This window comes from Typopeltis vanoorti, chromosome 17, assembly GCF_054136105.1.
Source record: "Typopeltis vanoorti isolate ZY-2024b chromosome 17, IOZ_Tvanoo_1.0, whole genome shotgun sequence".
Taxonomy (NCBI): domain Eukaryota; kingdom Metazoa; phylum Arthropoda; class Arachnida; order Uropygi; family Thelyphonidae; genus Typopeltis; species Typopeltis vanoorti.
Genome location: NC_143565.1, coordinates 112,576,295 through 112,591,543, shown reverse-complemented (window position 1 = coordinate 112,591,543; position 15,249 = coordinate 112,576,295). Strand labels below are relative to the sequence as shown.

Sequence of the window (15,249 nt, the reverse complement as noted above, 5' to 3'; positions counted from 1 at the left end):
GAAGAGAATGCTTCCAGTTTATATCCAGTCACATTACTCTCTAACAGAATCGTAACATGGTCTTTAAGAGCTTTAAAACCAGGCATAGATTTTAGCTTTTTTTTGTGGATGAATGTCTCTATATTAATTTTATTCAATTTCTCCACAAACTCCTTGGAAGCCTTCTCATCGGCACTTCCAGATTCACCATAGATTTTCACATTATGCAGCACAAAACGTTTCTTTAATTTCATGAACCAACTGGAAGAAGCGTTGAATTTATAGTCGTAATCGACCCTGCTTTCTTCTTCAACATGCTGAAGAGACTTAGTGCCTTAGCAGTTATGGTCATAGTGCTAAGGAGTATGCGCTTTTGGTTCAGGTCCTCTGCCCATGATGCAAGTAGCTTTTCCATATCATCGATAGGACCTTGTCATTGCTTCATCACTATCATCAATTTAATGGAAGCACATCCTTTCACAGCCTCTATGATTTTATCCTTATTTTTCAAAATGGTCGTCACTGTAGAATGAGACCATCCGAAGTCATGTGCGATCACATTGATGGACTTACCAGCATCATGTTGCTTTATAACTTGCAACTTCGTTTCAAAATCAATTGCTCGCCTCTTTTTCTATGATTCTTCACTAAGTTTTTTGAAAGCTTTTACATGCCCCAATCAAAGATTGGCCATTTGGGCATGTAAGGGGCCATGTTGTACAAAATATCGCGAAATATTTAACGATAAACACACAAATAATCTATTTCTCAAATACAAAATCAACAGAGAAACTGTTGACGACACATGCGAATTGCGACTGAACTTGTTGCAATTCGCACTGTTGTCATTGCTAAATAGAAACCTTTTTACTTTAAGCTCACTTGCATCTTGTTCGAAAGTAGTCGAAAATGTTATTTATTCCCTTATAGACATATCTTCAAATGGATGTGACTCGAGGGAGGACTGTATTTGCTGATGATGCAAAGATAGCTAGGGTAATCAGGAATGCTGCTGATATGCAGTACTTTGAATAGTACTTCTGCTGATATGCAGAAGGATTTGAATAGGCTGGAATTGTGGACATGGAAAACTGGATATCAGTAAATGTAAAGTCATTCACTTTTGCACGAATAGATATCCACTGCTTGGAGGTCTCTTTTAATAATAATAGTAAATCTTGGTTGTCCTCTGGGTCTTTTTCTTGCCATCCTGACAAAATACACTAGTTGTACTAACCTTTCCCCATTCTGTTTAAGTGACCATACCACCTCAGATTAGCTCTGCTCACATTCCTGAATGCTAACAATGTCAAGTTCTTTCCTAATATAATAGTTTTTAATAAGTTACTGCCATTGATATCATCTGTTCACCCCCCCCCAACCTTTTTCAGAACTCTCATATCTGTGGGCTCCAGTCTTTGATCAAGTGTTATTTCTAACCCAGCTCTCAGATTCATATGTTAAAATTGGTTTGAACACCATCTTATTTACAGCTAGTTTAATGTTTTGACTAATTTCTCTCTTATTTCATAAGAGAGAAATTAGTTTAGAAATTAGCCAGTTGAATAAATAATAATTTATTCAACTGGCTCACCACCATACCAACTTTGCTTATTCTGTTGTCTATTTCCAGATTTAATTTGCCATCTCCACTAAAAACCATGCATAAATAGCTGAAATATTTTACTTGTTCTACAGGTTCTCCACTGAGAATGCATCTGAAATTTTCTATGTTCCTGCCTATTTTCATAGTTTTGGTTTTTTATCTCATTTTCATGCCAAACTTGTTATAGCTGTTATTCAATTTAGTTACAGAATTCTGGAGATATGCACTGAATGTGTTTAGGAATACATCAACATTTGCATACAGGAAATAGGTAAGTTCGATATCCTCCATTCTAATATCAGGTTTAATGTCACTTTCTTTCATAATGCAATCTATATAGATGATGAATAAGAGTAGTGATTGCATCCATCCTTGTCTTACACCTGATTTTATATCAAACAATCTTCCTGTATTTTTTTTCAATTTTAACTGCTGACTTACAACTTAAATATAGATGTATAATGTTCCATTTATGACACATAATTTCAATAGAGTTTTGAAAAGCTTTTCACTGGGTAAGTTGTTGTATGCCTTTTCCTGATTAACAAGACTTAAGTAATGATTTCTCAACTATTTGTCTTCAAGTGAAAATCTGATTATTGACAACAGATTCTATTGCCAATAAAACCCTTACACAAGAGTTGCCATCTAAAAGAAATTTTTTCGACAACCAGTTGCATATTCCCTGTAAATTATGCAGACAAAAAGTTAATAATCACTAAAGCCGAGAAGTATAACACTACCATGATCATCAATGCTAGTAATTGTAATCGGAAAATGAATGTAATGTTCAGAGGATACTTATAAACCTCTGGATTATGGTTCCAGAAATTCTCAGAAACAAATGATGCTTCTAAAAAATATCACTTATTGGCCTCTCCCATATTTCGTAAACCTAATAATCCTCTCTGTCTGATGCTACTGCTCTCTCTCTCTCTCTCTCTTTTAAGTTAGCAAAACAATTAGCAACATCTTTATCTCCACATAGAGGTCTACTTCATCTTATATTAAAAATTCCACTCAGTTCAAATATAGATTTGAACTCAACAGAATTTTGTTTTTAAATAAATACTTCAAGAGAGAAATTAGTCGGAACACTAAATTAGCTGTATACAAGATAGTGTTCAAACCAGTTTTAACTTATGGATCTGAGAGCTGGGTCAGAAGTAAAACACTTGACCAAAGACTACAGACCACAGATATGAGAGTCCTGAGAAAGATTATAGGCGTGAACAGATGGCATCAATGGCAATATTATATTAAAAACGAGGATATTAGGAAAGAACTTGACATTGTCAGCATCCAGGAATGTGTTAGCAGAGCTAATCTCAGGTGGTATGGTCACTTAAACAGAATGGGCGAGGAAAGATTAGCGAAGCAAGTGTCCTCTGCCAGGTTGGCAGCAAAACGACCCAGAGGAAGACCAAGATATAAGTGAATTGATTATATCTGTTTATACAAGTTCGATCTGGATCATTATATCCTCGGCCGGTATTTTTCTGGGAGCAATGGCAAAATTGTGGCCATGTGAAAGAGCGATGTGTGCTGCAGGCTTCAACTGAAGAAAGGTTGACTACAGTGTTGATTAAAAGTTTTGGTTCAGAAGTCGGGTTCTTTTTTACTTCTCAAATTTCTTCATATGTCGCCCCAGTATTTTCTGAAATTCTTTATCTGCCACAATGCATGAGACATCATATAAAATTGACCAAACCTCGTGATTTAACGTGTTAGAAAGCTCTTCTTCAAGCGCCCGAATAGCTTTGTTTGCATCAGCTAGGAGAACGCGAGTGGCAGCAATTTGTTCCTGTAGCAGAGCATAGCTGCCGTGGTTATAAATTCAGAGAACCTTTTGTGAAAAAAACACGGTGCTTAAATTTCACACAATTTGGGATTACCTCATTATCCCGACAGCGTTTTAGGAAGGTCAGACGATTCAGTTGTCTTGATAACTTCAGCTTCATTTTACCGTCTTGGCGGGCCTTACGTGCGATGGAATCTCCGTGGATGATAGTAAATCTTGTAGAAAGGCTTATACTTTGATCACACATGATTATTAATTAACTTAAGGAATTAACAACGTACACTAGAATAAATTAATTAAATTAAACTTTAATCTCTATTTCCAATATTTCGCCAACATCATGTTGCCACCTTCAAAGGAACTTACAATAAAGACACGTGCACGCAGTAAATGAGGAAGAAGCGAGGGAAGCTATTGTTTCTCCTAAAAGTCCTGATGGTGTCCTTTAGCAGGCTAGGTATGTATTCTTGGCAGTTGGGCTGAAGGTCTCCTGATGTACGTCTCCCAAATTTGGGGGCAGTCTCATGCAACCAAATTTGTTGAGGTTTGGCATGTTTCTTAGGGCTGAGGCTGATTCCATGAAAATTCTTTCAAATTTGAACTTGCTACAGTGTATTATTATGGCTTTCCTTCCACCGTATTCTGTGGAGTGTATCCAGAGCATGGTCTGCAAGACCAGAGGGGCTATACTGGTGAAAATGGATGTAGTCATTGTGTTCTGAAATTCTGATATTCGCTGTCCTGCCTGTTTGGCCAAAGTAGGACAGCTTACAGCTGCAAGGGACCTGGTATACACCAGGTAGGTCTTGGGGAAGTGGTTGGTCTTTAGTGGAGCAGATAAGGAATGCCAATTTTCTATATGGTTCTGTAACAAGAGGTCAAGTCATATTTTTTTAAGATTTTGGTAATTTTTTCCAAGGCGCCTTGGACATAGGGAATGGTGATGGATTTAGAGTAATCCTTGTTGTGACGATGGGGATGGTTGTGGTTTACTGGTTTCAATATTTTTTTGGATTTTTTTTTTTTTGGCAGGGGGGGGGGGTAGCCATTGGCTGAGAAAGTGTTGAGAATGTGATTACGTTCAGTGGTCAGGGCATTGTCATTTGAACAGAATAGTTTAGCCTGTTGTGTAGTAGTCTTAATAACTCCATATTATTGTGTGTGTGGGGGGGGGGAATTGTTGGTAAATGTATCTGCCTGTATGGGTGGATTTTCTATAAACTGAGAAAACCAAGGTTCCATCAGGCTGGGGGTGACTAGTGTGTCTAGGAAAGGGTGGTTGTTGTTTTCTTCTTTTTCCAGGGTGAACTTGATTCTGGGATATTGGTTGTTTAAGTGTGTTAAGAAGGAGAAGAGTGTATCAGAGCCATGTGGCCAAATAGCGAAGACATCATCAACGTAGCTAAGTGGTTGGTTTTTGTGGGGCAGAGTTTCGCCATTGCTCCCAGAAAAATACCAGCTGAGGATATAATGATCCAGATTGAACGCAGGATCCATTATCTTCCAAACAACATCGCCAACGATATTAGACTGGATGTAGTTTGTGTTCTCACCAAAGCAAAAGACCAAAAACCAACATATCCAATAGTGAATATAATACTCTGCAGGATATGAAAAAAACAAAAAAATAGTAATCACCAAAGCGGATAAGGGAAACGGCACCGTAGTACTCAACCAAATGGACTACACAGGTAAGCTTCATGCCCTATTATTAGATTGGGCTACTTACCTTTCTATTGCATACAATTCCACCCACTCACAAATCAGAAAACTCTAAGAAGGTCACCTCTTGGCCTTTAGAAGTTATTAACAAAATAAAACCGTTTAACTCTAATCCCCCCCCCCCCCGTATATATGGACTCCCAAAAATGCATAAAGAAAATGTGCCATTACGTCCCATAGTGTATGGCACTGATTCCCCCACATACAAATTAGCCAAACATTTGGCCAAAGCACTCATACGCTATGCTGGCAACACCCAATCACACATAAAAAACTCAGCCCACTTCAAAGCCAGCATAGAAAACCTTACACTCCAGCATACTGACATAATGGTGAGTTTTGATGTCCCCTACTTATTCAGAAATGTCCCACTCAAAGAAACCTTAGAGCTAATATAAGTTAAATGTCCTCCCGATATCTCAGCCCTATTTCAGTTCACAACGAACTCAGGCTATTTCGTTTGGCAGGGAAAATTCTACAAACAAATAGAGGGAACAGCCATAGGTTCACCACTCTCTCCACCCTTGGCCAACTTCTTTATGGAGACTTTTGAAGAGAAACCTTACACTCTGCCCAACAAAAACCAATCATATGGCTCTGATACAGTCTTCTCCTTCTTAACACACTTAAACAACCAACACCCAGAATCAATTTCACCCTGGAAAAAGAGGAAAACAACAACCTCCCTTTCCTAGACACACTAGTCACTCCCAGCCTGATGGATTGGTTTTCTCAGTTTATAGAAAATCCACCCATACAGGCAGATACATTCACCAACAATCCCTCCCCCCCCCCCACACACACAACAATATGGAGTTATTAAGACACTACACAACAGGGCTAAACTATTCTGTTCAAATGACAATGCCCTAACCACTGAACTTAATTACATTCTCAACACTTTCTCAGCCAATGGCGCAGCCCCCCCCTCAAAAAAAATCCAAAAAATATTGAAACCAGTAAACCACAACCCTCCCCATCGTCACAACAAGGATTACTCTAAATCCATCACCATTCCCTATATCCGAGGTGACTCGGAAAAAATTACCAAAATCTTTAAAAAAACATGACTTGTTGTTACAGACCATATAGAAAACATCCTTATCCACTCCACTAAAGACCAACCACTTCCCCTAGACCTACCTGGTGTACATCAGGTCCCTTGCAGGTGTAAGCTGTCCTACTTTGGCCAAACAGGCAGGACATATAATACGGTGAAAGAAAGCCACAATAATACACTGTAGCAAGTTCAAATTTGAAAGACTTTTCATGAAATCAGTCTCAGCCTTAAGAAACATGCCAAACCTCAACAAATTTGGTTGCATGAGACTGCCCCAAATTTGGGAGACGTACATCAGGAGACCTTCAGCCCAACGGCCAAGAATACCTAAATAGCCCGCTACAGGGCACCATCAGGACTTTTAGGAGAAACAATAGCTTCCCTGCTTCTTCCTCATTTACTATGTGTAGTGCCTACGTACACCTGTCTTTATTGTAAGTTCCTTTGAAGATGGCAACGTGACATTGCCGAAATATTGGAAATATAGATTAAAGTGTAATTTAATTTATATTCTAGTGTACGTTGTTAATTCCTCAAGTTAATTAATAATCATGTGTAATCAACGTATAACCTTTCTACGAGAACAGCTTAATCTTAATAAATATGGCTGTGTTAAGCTTCCCAAGATTTAGTAAGCTAATTCTTAGGCCTCCCATTCAATAGCAACCACAGGAGGTATTTCTCATAGGACTTTAGGTTTTTAGTTTTATCTCCCCCACTTATTGTTTTGAGTGTTTTTGTGTGATTTCATAATTTTAAGATTGTATCCCTGATAGAGATGAAATACGGGATCCAATAAACTTGGATCTCTGTACTATATTCATTCCATTAAACCTAATAATAAATAGCCGTCACTTCCTATTTCAAACAATAACATAATAAAACTTTTCTTATTATGTTTTCTCCATCCACATTCCGTCTTACATTAATTTCCACAGTCTGTCACAGCTAAGTAACTTGGCTTCTTAGAAATTTCTAGCATGTTTTTTTTTGTATATACTTTTATGCTGAAATGCAGTGTTAGTGAAAAAAACTCATACCATGAACACAAATCTACCCAATACATATTACAACTCCTGCTTTTCTTTTTTTCAACATTTTCTCCAAATATTTCTATATATCTGTGATGTATTTTGTACTCTGCTATTCCAACAAGTACTAACCTTTTCTTTTTTCTTTATATCCACTGCCTTCTCTATAAATTATAAAATCACAAGTGTACCACAGCAAAAATTGATTTAGTGTGGTATACATGCAATTCTACAATAACGGATACTGCCACAAGTCTCATTATACAAGAACATTTTCTAAAAATGAATGACAAAAAAATTTCAATATGTTCGCTACTGGTAACTTCAGTAGTAGCTCAGGAGTGAATCTTGTTCCAAGATTCACTCCTGAGCCAAAAAATTTTGATCACCTAAGCCTGTTTCTGGCCAATCAGATTGCAAAATTTGACTTGACTGCTAACTCTTACCTGGGGGATTGTTTTGGATATGGTGACAATGTAGTCTGATGGATATCTTCAAGCAAGGCAATACCTAAGGTCACAAGACTTGCATTGTAGAAGCATTGGCCAGAGAACATATCTAAGCATTTCATGTGCTCCTTTAGCCACCTAATTCTCCTGATTGATTTGAATCCCATCAAACATTTATGGGATCATGTGGAATGAATCATCTGCTAGTTAATGCCAGCACCTCACTCCACTGCTGACCTCTAGGAAATTTTGTTTCAATGGTACAGAATACCTCAGGACACCTTCTGCAGTCTAGTGGAATTAATGCTAAGACAAGTGTAAATAGTTATTGTGGCCAAAGCAGGCCCAACATGCAAAAACATTCAATATGCAAAAATTATACTTGTACAAGACCACTTAATTTTTTTAAAATATGTCCCAATAAGTCAATAGGAGTTCCATCAAGTGATTAGTGGTGCTGTATCTATGTTTTCTTTAAAATGGTTTTGTTTAGAAAGTTAAATTTAAAAAAAAATTAAATAAATAAATATTCTATTTTGTTCACTCTGATGCTACTCGCAGCTCATAAAATCTGTGAGGTGAGCCTATTTGTCAAGCCCTGGTCATAATGTTTAAGCTCATGAGCATATATTAACATCATATTGTTGTAATAGTGCTAGTTCCACCTCTTTTCATTTGATGCTTCTTATATGCTGCTGTAGATAATCTTCAATTCGGTTGAGTCTATTCTTCCAGTAGCAGAATTTTCACTATTCATTCCAAGTCCCTGGCGAAAACTGCAAGTATGTTTAACTACAATACCCCAGATGACATGACATTTGATTATGTTGTAATATCATACTGTATATGTGTTTAAGCCATATAGAATAAAACTATACCCTAAATTGCCAGCTTATTCCACATCTGTGAGAACACGTTATATTCAGCACGGATATAACAACCTACATGAGTCCTCTTCTGAAAAACTAAAAATGTAGACTACCATCTGGTTGACAAAGAATTAGAAGATCTAAAAATGCTAATTGTTTATTTACTTCTTCTTCTAAGGTGAACTGGATCCTGGGATGAAGTGTAAATTTTTATTTTTATTTTTGAAAGAAATCGCTATAACGCAGAGGAAGAGCCATTCAAAATTGCAAACATATTATCCAGACTTTCACTTTAAAACAAATAGTTGAGAAATCATGGGAATATGACAAGGATCTGTACTTAAGTTTTGTAGATATGGAAAAGGCATAAGACAAGGTGTCCAGAGAAAAGCGTTTCAAAATACAACAATTATATGGGGTGAATGAAACATTATAGAGGGCAATACATAGTCCAAGTTGTAAGTCAGTAGTTAGAATTGAAGGAAATACAGGAAGATGGTTTCATTCATATATGGATGATTTATAATAGAAAGTGGCATTAAAACTGATATTAGAATTGGAGATGTCAAACTTAGCTCATTGCTTTATGCAGATGATGTTGTACTCCTGTGATTTATGATAGAAAGTGGCATTAAAACTGACATTAGAATTGGAGATGTCAAACTTAGCTCATTGCTTTATGCAGATGATGTTGTACTCCTGTGATTTATGATAGAAAGTGGCATTAAAACTGATATTAGAATTGGAGATGTCAAACTTACCTCATTGCTTTATGCAGATGATGTTGTACTCCTAAACACATCTGGTGCAAGTCTCCATAAATTGAATAACAGCTATAAGAAATTTGGCAAGACAATCAGCAATAAAAAAAACTAAAACTATGAAAATAAGCAAGAACATAGAAACCTTCAGCTACATTCTGAATGGAGATCCTATAGAACAAGTAAAATATTTCAATTATTTAAGCAGAAGAGTTTTTAGTGAAGACGGCAGATTAAATCTGGAAATAGACAACAGAATAAGCAAGTATAGTATGGTGGATAGCCAGCTGAATAAATTTGTGTGTGTGTATGTGTATATATATATATATATATATATATATAGAATTATTAAATGGCTTGAACACTGAGAAAAAATATAAGAGATCTAATAAGGTTTCACTACTAGTTTCATCAGAAATCCTGGTACTGTATTCACCTTCGTCAGGTGAATACAGTACCAGGGAGTAAACAACAACTTAAAAATATATTGTACTTCAGACAAACACAGAGTTTAGAACAAGTAGTAGTTGTGTTTGAAAATTGAGTCCAAGCGTTAGTTCTGGCTTGAAGCATTTTGCGTGTGAATGATATCACGAGTACGCCAAAACTGGATTACAGCTTTATGGAATCGGGTAGGCAGTAACTGAGATTGCTGTTTAGATGGGTAGGGTCGATAGCTATTTCTTTGGATTCCAAGATACGTCGTTCTAATTCATTGGAGCATTTATGGATGTTTGAAGTTAAGTTAAAGTCTATTTGATGTTGTTGTCCTTCAACATTGGTATTGGCAAAGAATAAAACATGGCTGGATAGGGCACTAGCACTGGTTCTCTGGTAAGAAATGTCACATTGGTGTTATTCTAGGTGGAGAGAGAGAGAGAGAGAGAGAGAGAGAGAGATGGACTTTTCTGTCTGGCCCTAATGAGGTTTGCCGCAATTGCAAATGATTTTGTATACTCCTGCAAACTGAAGAGTTTAGAACTACTTGTTCTAAACTCTGTGTTTGTCTAAAGTACAATATATTTTAAGTTGTTATTTACTCCCTGGTACTGTATTCACCTGACGAAGTCTGCATTTCCGATGAAACTAGTAGTGAAACCTTATTAAATCTCTTATGTTTTTTCTTGGTGTTTAAGTCAGTTAATAATTATAAACATGTCATTAAACCAAGTCAACGACTATGTAAATATATATATATATATACTAGGGGGGGATCGCCCCCCTGACGCATACAGCACCCCCCGGGTTCCAGACTGGTAGGCCAGTTCTCCTTGAATTCTGATGACTCGAATTTTGAAGACTCAAAGGGGGGTTCTCTCCCCCCCCACAGAGTACTGGACTGGTAGTAGGCTGGTTCTCTTTGAATTCTGATGACTCGAAAGGGGGGGGGGGTTTCCGTCCCCTCCTGGCACCCATCCCCTGAGTTCCAGACTGGTAGGCCGGTTCTCCTTGATTTCCGATGACTCGAATTTTGAAACTCGAAAGGGGGTTCCACCCACGGCACCCATCCACCGAGTACTGGACTGGTAGGCCGGTTCTCTTTGAATTCTGATGACTCAAATTTTGAAAACTTGAAAGTGGTGGATCCCCAGACCCCAAGTTCTGGACTGGTAGGCCAGTTCTCCTTGAATTCCGATGACTCAAATTTTGAAGACTCGATAAGGGTTCCTCTCCCCCCCCAGTTCGGACTGGTAGGCCGGTTCTCCTTGAATTCTGATGACTTGAATTTTGAAAACTCAGAAAGGGGGGAGGGTTCCATCCCCCTGGTGTCTACAGCACCCCCCCCCGGGTTCCAGGCTGGTAGGCTGGTCCTCCTTGAATTCTGATGACTCGACATTCAGGCTAGCCCCTGAGTTTCAAAACATTTCAAATAAGTTGACAAAAAATGTGACACGAAAACGTTACAAAAAAAAAGGCTTATCATTTTATATTATAGAGTAGATATATATAGAAACAACAAATATGAAGGTTCTAAGAAAAATTAGGGGAGCTGATTTTTCTTAGAACCTTTCTTAGATACCATGAACTGATGGTATCAATGGCAGAAATATGTTAAAAATGAAGCTATTAGAAAGGAACTTGACATTGCTAGCATTCAAGGCTGTGTCAGTAGAGCTCATCTAAGGTGGTATGGCCACTTAAATAGAATGGACAAGGAAAGATTAGAAAAAACAGGTGTTTGATGTCAAGATGGCATCAAAGAAACCCAGAGGAAGACCAAGGTCTAGGTAGATTGATTCAGTCAGAAGTGCCTTAGAAGCACGGAATGTTAGAAATGACAATATTTTAGTGCTCACAAGTAATAGAACAAAGAAAATTGTTGATAGGAAATTAATAATAATGAAACTTAATAATTTGGTGCTTTCATTGTAACCTGAGCAACCCTTGAGGGTACAAACCAAGAAATTGATAATGATACTGATGTTTCACACCAGTAGATGAAACTGATGTGTAATATAAAGATATTCACAAACTTATGTGGGATTCAAACCCACATAACACTTGGAGAGTGTGCTATCCATTTAGCTAACAAGACAATTTAAAATAAATTTTAAAAAAATTTTATTTTAAGTTTTAACAATACTTACCATATACTGTTAATTCAATTACTTTTCTTAGGCCATTACCAATATTATTGTTTACTTCACAAACATACGCACCAGCATGCTGCTTTTCAGCTCTGGTTATTGCCAAGCTATTATTCTTTAGGATGTGCATGAAACTTGTTGTTTCAACCAAGCTGACATCACCTGAGGGTTCTATGCATGAATGACACAAAACAAATAAACTTTCAAAAAAAAAAAAAAAAAAAAAAACACATGATAAAATGAATTATAAAATAAGGTAATGTGAAACAGTTTGTTAAGAAAACCAATGATTGCTTGTTTATCAGATAAGGTGAACAAAAAAAAAAAAAAAAGTTAACTATTGCTATGACAGGAGATCTTTTAAAATCATTTTATGATCCTATTCATAAAGAATCCCTCTGTGAAACACTAGGAAAGCTAACCACTGTGATCACAACATTCACATATTACAATATATATATTTAGACTTTGTGTTAGTTATAACACAACAGAAATGGAGCAAACACTTTAGTGATAATACTGTGCCTTCTGTTAAACAAATATTCTCATAATACTGCTTTAACTGAAATGGACACCTTTGTGATTACAAAATAAATATAATGCGGAAATAGGTAAGAAGCACAAAATATTTAAAATAGTGTCCTAATTTGTAGAAATTAAAGAAGGAATCTCAAACTTCTGTGGAAGTAAATGTAAAATTTTTGAATTGAAATGCTGATTCTCTTCAAACGGATTACAAAATATCCGAAACTGTAATAACAACATTCACTATATATTTCTGTGAAAGTGTTCTTTTAACATGCTCATGTCAGGATGGTGTTTTGCTTGTTTATCGTTCCAACAGGACTTCTTGTTACCATTTGTGTACCACTTCCATATCGCACAGGCGAGCTCAACTGACACAAAGTTTCAACCCTTCAGTTGAATTTTATTGCTACTTATTTGTATGCCACTTCCACGTCCAGATGGCAGTGTATTAGTTCCAATTCTGTGGTAGAATTTTATTGGAAGTTAGCCTTTGTGATCTGTCTTAATGAATAATTTCAAATGCAATTGAACAAACACTTATTTCATGCAAATGAATTGGACAATAGTTTTTAGTTAGATACTGTGTTTGGCAGAACAATATATCATTTTGCTTGAGTCTATACAGTACAGTTTCTTGGAAGGGGACATGTAATACATTAGTTAGTGCCGTTTTTATTCCAGTTGTCTCTAATTGCACTATTTCTTGACAAATATAGCACACAGATTGAAAACGTCTCTGTACCTTATTTAGTGATGCAATAAAATTACTTGTTTTTCTTGCATCTGAAGTATAGTGGCTGTTGCAGAGAGTAAGTTACTATTGCCCTGACATGAACGTGTTTAAACTTTTTTCATGTGTGAGGTATATGTGAAACTTCTAAATTTCTTTCTTCGTAAAGTAAAATCAGGGGTGCAAGTAATATGCAAGAGCGAGTTTTATTAGAGTAAATATGGTATTCATCCAAGTTTGTTATATATATCCAGTTTTGTAGTCTAGCTTGTAAACTGTCCATATAGTCAGCTACTTCTATGGCATGATCACTCTCACTAAATGATGGCAAAACAGTTATTTTCTTAACTGAGACTCCCCTTCAGACACTATGATCAAATCAGGGGTGCAATCTTCGATCACAACGTCCTTCTTTCACACATTTCTTGAGAATGTTGTCTCGTAACAGCTCAATAAACTCTCCTCCAGTCTTATCATGAACTTTCTCTTCTATCCAATCAATGTTTGGATAATTTAAGTCATCCATAATGATTTATTTAGTACCCATCAGGGCAATTTGATGATACATTTCATCGTTCCCAGCAGATGAACCACCAGGTCTGTATCAACACCCCCCCATATATTTCATCATCTTAGCCTCATTCACCTACACTGGGCATTATTACAATTATTTCTTTCATGAATTTATAAAGTATCTTTTGTTTTAATTTTTATAAGAATGCATCCAATACTAGTGAAACTATTTAAGATATATTCTAATGATTTTACTTTAAACAGATAAAAACAGAAATGTGATTAATGCTCAGCAAATTAACAGAAGGTATGAACACTTTAGTATCAGTATATTGCCTTTTAGTTCATTTTTAAGGTGCCACTATTAAACTGCTTTCAAATTCAATGCATGTTTTTCAGTGGGGGAAACCGCAATATTTATAACAACTTACAGTGAGATATAAGCATATAAAAAATATAATTAATTATACCGATGTTCCATTTAATATCCAAATTGAATCATATTTATATATTCTTACACCCTAAATTTTATAGAATTCTATCTACTGAAAGAGGAATTATACAGTGTTCTAAAGCCATGCATTAATAATTCCTCTTTTTATATAACGAAACCTATGGTGAATTCATCACTAAAAACACACATACTAACCACAGTGATAACTTTTAATACGTAAATATTTCATCCCAAGTATCTTGGGACATCATCAGTACAGTAATTCAAACAATACTAGGAATAACATACAGTTAAGGCGCATGATTACAATGGAATCTCAATATAACACATTATGCGTGCAGTAACATGTTATAGAAGTAAATGAAAATATAACTGAACAAAAAAAATTTATTAATATATTTATAAACTATATTAATCCCAAATCTGTCCTACCTTAGAATACTATTATTGCATTTGGAATGCACAAATAAAATCATCCATAAAAATGGTTGCAACTATCCAAAAGAGAGAAATCCAAATAACTAATGACTGTTCTCTCCAGATGCTTTCTCAGACATTCTATTTCTGCTTCCTTTTAATAAGTATTTTCATGGGTGCTATTTTCTGCTGAACTGGTTGTCATATTTTTCTTTCACTCTTTTCCTTAAACTGGTAAACACACAAGCAACCACTAGTCAGTATTCATTTCACTTCCCACCTTCAAACATACTGAGTAAACTTCTCATTCACTTTTCATTTTGTTTAATTTGGTTCCTTTCAAAGGCTTCTTCACCCACAGTTCCTATAAATTAATAAATAAAATAATAATAATAATAATAATAATAATAATAAAGGTAGCATCTTTCTTCTTAGATACTTGTCTGCATACATGGCACTCTTGTGCTGTAAGTTCTGCAACTTCTCATTTATAGAGTTAACAAATACTAATTTTGCCATTCAAATGGTCCAATTATAAGCAAAAGTTGGAAAAAATTAAATATTTTGCTAAAAAAAATTTAATTATAATGAAATTACAATTCACAAAAAATTTCCCTCAAACAAACTTGAACCAAGGACTAGCTTAGCTTCAAAAACTACTGACCAGCAGTGTATCCATTCCACCACAAAGACAATAAGGTTAATACCATTTATTATGCTGATATTTCTGTATTTCCATAA

General features: G+C 35.9%; 1 protein-coding gene across 1 annotated transcript in view; it reads right to left on the bottom strand.

Moving 5' to 3' along the window:
* LOC150097802 (cell adhesion molecule Dscam2-like) overlaps positions 1-15,249 on the bottom strand; it is a 208,031-nt gene that overhangs the window by 143,689 nt on the left and 49,093 nt on the right. The window contains exon 4 of the mRNA XM_090407344.1: positions 11,867-12,037. Coding sequence (XP_090263470.1) covers positions 11,867-12,037 — 171 coding nt within the window. The remainder of the gene's footprint in view (positions 1-11,866; positions 12,038-15,249) is intronic.